This window comes from Myotis brandtii, unplaced genomic scaffold, assembly GCF_000412655.1.
Source record: "Myotis brandtii unplaced genomic scaffold, ASM41265v1 scaffold216, whole genome shotgun sequence".
Classification (NCBI taxonomy): domain Eukaryota; kingdom Metazoa; phylum Chordata; class Mammalia; order Chiroptera; family Vespertilionidae; genus Myotis; species Myotis brandtii.
Genome location: NW_005358092.1, coordinates 4634489 through 4639937, shown reverse-complemented (window position 1 = coordinate 4639937; position 5449 = coordinate 4634489). Strand labels below are relative to the sequence as shown.

The 5449-nt window shown below is 52.3% G+C and overlaps 1 protein-coding gene across 1 annotated transcript in view; it reads right to left on the bottom strand.

Moving 5' to 3' along the window:
* Window positions 1-5449, bottom strand: part of LOC102251016 (WAS protein family homolog 1) — a 21201-nt gene that overhangs the window by 2263 nt on the left and 13489 nt on the right. Inside the window, exons 3-8 of the mRNA XM_014539404.1 lie at window positions 1574-1685; window positions 1214-1360; window positions 886-1022; window positions 497-632; window positions 102-303; window positions 7-29 (exon numbers count right to left, since the gene is read on the bottom strand). Of these exons, the coding sequence (XP_014394890.1) occupies window positions 7-29; window positions 102-303; window positions 497-632; window positions 886-1022; window positions 1214-1360; window positions 1574-1685 (757 nt within the window). The remainder of the gene's footprint in view (window positions 1-6; window positions 30-101; window positions 304-496; window positions 633-885; window positions 1023-1213; window positions 1361-1573; window positions 1686-5449) is intronic.

The following is a 5449-nucleotide window of genomic DNA, read 5'->3' as shown; positions in this document are numbered from 1 at the left end:
AGGTGCTGTTAGGACCCCATCTTCTAGGTCTGAAACAAGTAAGAAATGTGAGGTGGCTGGGGAAGAAAGAGGCCCAATTCCCATTCGTGGTTCTCACTCACCTGGCTTGAAAGGCCCAGCCACCTCTGTGTGGAAGGCAGGCAGCTCTGGAATGGTGCCAGGGGCAGAGGGGGCAATGCCAGGGCCCAGATCAGCGCTGTACATGAGGTCATCAGCGATGCCTGGCAGGTCGGGCAGGTAGGACGGCACGTCGATCTCAGGTACTTGGCCCAGGTCAGGTACATAGAAGTAGTTCTCTGGAACCTGCAGAATTAGGTGGGGGTACGTGAGTTGGGGTGCTGCAGGGGTCATGGGCCCTGCAGTTTGACCTTGGAACAGTCAGTGGGGCTCAGGTGGGATAAGGGGCTCCATAGACCCCTTGCCTAGAAAACCCTAGCAGGGCCCCACATCCTCAACCACCTATACCCCCCACCCACCCAAGCACAGTCATCTCTACCTGTTGCTCCAGCTGCTCTCTCTTGCTGATGGACAGAGGGGCATCGAATAGCTTCTCCTCTGTCTCTGCCCCCAGCATCACATGGGTCTTTGTTACAGCACCAGCCAGGGGGTCCAGGAAGACATACTTTTTGTACCTAGAGAGGTGAGGTGGAGGTCAGGCGATTTATCATCTGTTCTAGGCCCATGGCCCTGACCTACCTTTCCTACTTCATCAGGAACCACAGTTAGTTTGTACGGTGGATTCCCAGGCCTTACAAGGCAAAGCAAACTGGTCCTGGCCTTGCAGGCTGCAGACTTTTGCTACATCTGAGTCTGATGTCCCTGGGGCCCCCCACTAAGCCAGCCAGGACTCCCACCACCCCTTTGTAGCCCCCCTTCTGGCCATACAGGTTCTCAGTGGTGTTGAAGAGCAGCAAGGAGCTGACAGAGTTGATGTTGCTGGGAAGACCCCCGAGCCCCTCCTCAGCCTCATCCTCAGGTTCCAACTTGGTGTTCACACACACAGGGAAGTATTTCAGCTTCTCCTGGGGGTGGGGCAGAAATGTGACGGGGATGGTGGTTACAGGGCCAGACCAGTGACCTCCACCCCATCCCGTCAGAATCCTCTTGGGGGACGAACCCTATGGTGGGCCCTTAGTTCCTCCCCCACATCCAGTACTGCCACTTGCCACTGGTCATGCCCTGCAAGTGTGTGAGCTGGGTGTGCCCATCAGACCTGCAGGGCCCGCTCATCCAGGGGGCGGTGCTTGCTCTGGATCCGGTGGCGGGGGCGTCTCTGCAGGCCAAAATCCTGGGCACCCGTAAAGATGGAGCTGTACTCCTGCAGGTGCTCTGGAGCAGGGTACTTGGCACTGGAGAACACCTGTGGACATGGAGAGTCTGACATCACTTTTTCAGGGGCCCCAAGAACTTCCAGAGAGCCTAGGTTTGGGATGAGGGGATTCTGAGGAGAAGGGAAGCTTGAGTTGTGGCTGGACAGTAACGGTAGGGATGTGGGCAACCTCAGAGGCACAGGGATATGGTAGAGAATGGGATATCTGTGATGGGCCGTCAGCCACAGGGACATATGGGCTACCTTGATGGCCTTCTTGCTGCCTTTGATCTTCTCAATCTTGGCCTGGGCCAAGGAGACCCTCTCCCCAATGGCCTGCAGCTGGCTCCGGCTCAGCTCTACTCGCTGGGAGATCCTGTCACGGAAAAAAATGACAGGTCCAGGGGCTGCTCCTCAAACCCCTGCAGCCTCCTGCATACCTCCTGCTTCTAACCTGCAAAAACCCAGGGACTTAAGCAAAGGGTCTTAAAAAAAAATGTTATCTGCTTATCAGGGTCAATCTTGGAACTCTCAGGTGACCTCCCAAAGATCATCCAAACTGAAGGGTCTAGAATGTACTGCATTATGTTTCTTGGAGCTCTGGGTAGGGCTGGGCAATTACCCTGGTGCCTACACATGTCACCTGAAGGGACATTGTTCCTGCCTTCCAGAGTCTGCAGCCTCAGGCTGGGGCAAGCAGAGACAGAATCTTCATGAGTGACATGGACACAGTCACCTATTTACAGATAAGGAAACCAGAGTTCAGCAAGACTGAATGACAAGGCTGGACCTAAATTCAAGTCCTCGACCTGTTCATGTCTCCTGTGAGTGCATCCCCAGTCCTGACCAAGGTTCTCAAGGCTATGGTCTGGCTGCTCCTGGGCTTCCTCCCCTTCCTTCCTACCCCAATCAGTTGGCTGCAGCAACACCCGCTGCCCGGGTATTCCCCAAACATGCCAAACTCCTGTTGCGTGGCGTTTGCATCAAATGGAATGCTGTCCCCCAATATCCACACTGGCTCCTTCACTTCACTGCACCCCCTCACGAAGCCTCTCTGACCACAGAATCTGAAAATGCAATGTCACTTCCCAACTCCCACCCACTCTTTCACACAGTCACTTGACATTATGTGTCACTTGCCTACATGTGCTCCAAAGGACTGAGGACTCTGCTTTGTTCCTGGGTATTCCCAGTGCCTAGCGCAGTGCTGGACCTCTCAGGCCCCTCTGTGGTTCCTGATGACTGACACCCATGTGCCCTAAATGTAAGTGCACAGGAGCCCCACTTTCGCTGTCCCCACGTTACTCAGCAACAGCAAGGGTCTTCTCGCTGCAGCGTTAACCCTGGCTCTCGTGTGCCAGTCTATCCTTCCTCCATAGGCTCCCCCACCTCCCAGAACACCAGTTCCTGCCATGACCACCACGTTCCACATTCAGAGCGGCCACATCTCTGCATTCACCTGGCAGGAGTGAGCACACAAGTGAGGCAGGAGAAATGAGGCAGAGTTGCAAGTTGAGTATCTGGGGAAAAGTGGGAGGATATGGTGGGTGGCAAAGTGGCCTCACTGCCTCTGCGGTGGGGGACTGCAAGGTTAAGGGACTCTGAGATTTCTCTAAAAGTTGAAAGGAGCAGTCAAGACTGGCCCAGCCTTCGTAAAGCATCCCCACCCACTCTAAAAGGGTCTTGTCCCTCCAAAGAACCCACCTCTCCATCAGACAATTTCACAACCCAAGGGTCTCTGTCCTGACGAAGTCTCCCTGATTATGCCTGGCTCCTCAAGTGCCAGAGGTGGAGTGGGGTGGAGGCTGGGATACCAACAGGCACCAAAGCAGCTTAGTTTTCCTTGACAGACTAGTCTGAGTGGGGCAGCGATGCAGATAGACGGGCAGTTTCCTTCCAACGAGAGAACGTAAAACCACCCATCTTTCCAGCATGGGCTCCCTCTTTTCCGCAGGGAGAAAGGTCTTCATCCACTGGGAAGGCATACTTGATCAAGCTGTTTCGTCCAGTTCCTACCTCTGTCACTCTGGCCCTGGGTGCTGAAGCACCTTAGTGGTTATGTAACCACTCCTCTTGGAGTCAATGTGGAGAGGGAGGGACATGAAACCCGGAGATAGGCTACTCTGTTCTGCTTCTTCCATTAAGGAGAGAAGGGCCAATTCCTTAAAATTGTAAACATCAAGCTTAACAACAAACCCTGGCAAATATCCAGAATGGATTATTAAATAGAGTGTCTGTAAGCACTTAGAAAAGGAAGAGGCAGGTCCGGGGGGCCAGCACTGTTCTAAATTCACAGCATTTCTTACTTAGACAGGGTTATTAGACTCGTGTATCAGGGGGAAACCTTAAACACAGTGCATCTTGAGTCAGCAAGGATTTCGATGGCTTCTCACAAAATCCTGCAGACAAGATGGAGCTATGGGGGTTGGGGGAGAGTACACTTGAGAAAACAAGGCCAGATGAACAACAGTCTCTGAAGGGCACTGCAGAGAATGGGCTGATTTCGGCTGCACCAAGGTATCTGGCAGGGCCCAGTCCAGCTCAGTCAACACTGGGGATATCAAACGGGGGATGTCAAACGGGGAGGGTCAAAAATGGTCTGCATGGTGGAACTAGGCTCACATAATCTTGCGGCCAGAAGGATGAAATGCAAGAAACAAGATGAAATTAACAAGGTGTGAACGGGAAGCCCAGCATTCAGGTTAAAGTCAAGGGCACAAATACAGAAGGTGGAGGCTGAACAGTAGCTCAGATGAAGAAAGGCCTAAGGTTTTGGTTAACTATAAACTCAGAATGAGCTAAAAGAATGTTAAGCAGCTTAAAAAGGAAATACAGCCCTGGCTGGTGTTTCTCAGTGGTTAGAGCATCAGCCCGCCCACTGAAGGGTGTGGGTTCAATTCCCAGTCAAGGGCTGGGTGCAGATTCAATCCCTGGCCCTGGTTGTGGCACATGTGAGAGGCAACCAATCAATGTGTCTCTCTCATATCGATGTTTCTCTCTCTCCCCTCCCTCACTTCTACTCTCTAAAAATCAATGGAAAAAGTATCCTCGGGTGAGGATACATAGCTCCTGGTCTATCTTCTCCCTTTTTAATTTCTTTTTTAGAGAATAGAAATATTGATTTGTTGTTCCACTTATTTATGCAATGGCCACCGTAAGGGTGGGGGATGGTGGCAAAAGGGCAATTGTTTGCCATTCCTGATCTACAGCCCCTGGCTTGGTGGCAAACTTCAAAGTAGGTCAGTTTCCAAGCTTATCACTGAAGCCTTGTACAATGTCCCATAGACATGGGTTAACATCTACTTAGTAGCAGAGTGACCTTGGGCAAGTCACTTAATAGGCCTATGCTTCAGTTTCTTCGGCTGAAAAGTAGGAGGAGTAGCTTCTATATTATGGAATTATCGTAAAAGTTAAAACGAACAAATGTAAGTCCAGTGTTCCTGTATTAGCTGACATATCCTAAGTACTTGGTTAACATTTGCTCTTACTAAGATGCAGAGAGGGATGAAGAGACTCCAGACACTCAGAGGAAGCCAGAAGAGGCAACGATGGGCAGACAGAGAAGAAAGTCCCAGCCAGGAAATAAATACTTTGCAAGAGACCACCATGGAGGGCAGAAGGCAGAGCAACAATAAGTCGCTCCCCGGGCTGGGGTGGGAGGCATCAAGGAGGCACCTAGGGACCACTCTGCTCCTGGTGTGACAGAGGGAGGGGGACAGATTGGCCAGGGCAGTGCTTGGGTTCCCTGTGCGGACTCTTCCAACACTGACTCTCCATCCCCCTGTTTATGAAGCCAGGCAGGCCCCTGGCCCCTGCAGTACTGCCCTGGCTACTCACAATCAGATCAGCTCTTCACAATCAGATCGCACGCCAGTCCGCAGAGGCAGGCTGCTGAGGGGAAGGAGGCACCCACTCCTCCATAATTGCTGCCTCTCCTGCCCTGCCTCCCCTGTCCCCAGGCGCAGCAGACCCTGAACCTGGGCTCTTGCCTTCACCTTTATCTTCTCCGCTCACAGGGATAATTTACAGGGATAATTAAGAATGATCTGCTAATTATGCAGGCAGCTGATTGAGTGCTTCCTAACCTGGAGAGTCACCAGGTGCCAATCAGTAGAGAGAAACTGGCAGGGAGGTGGGGGT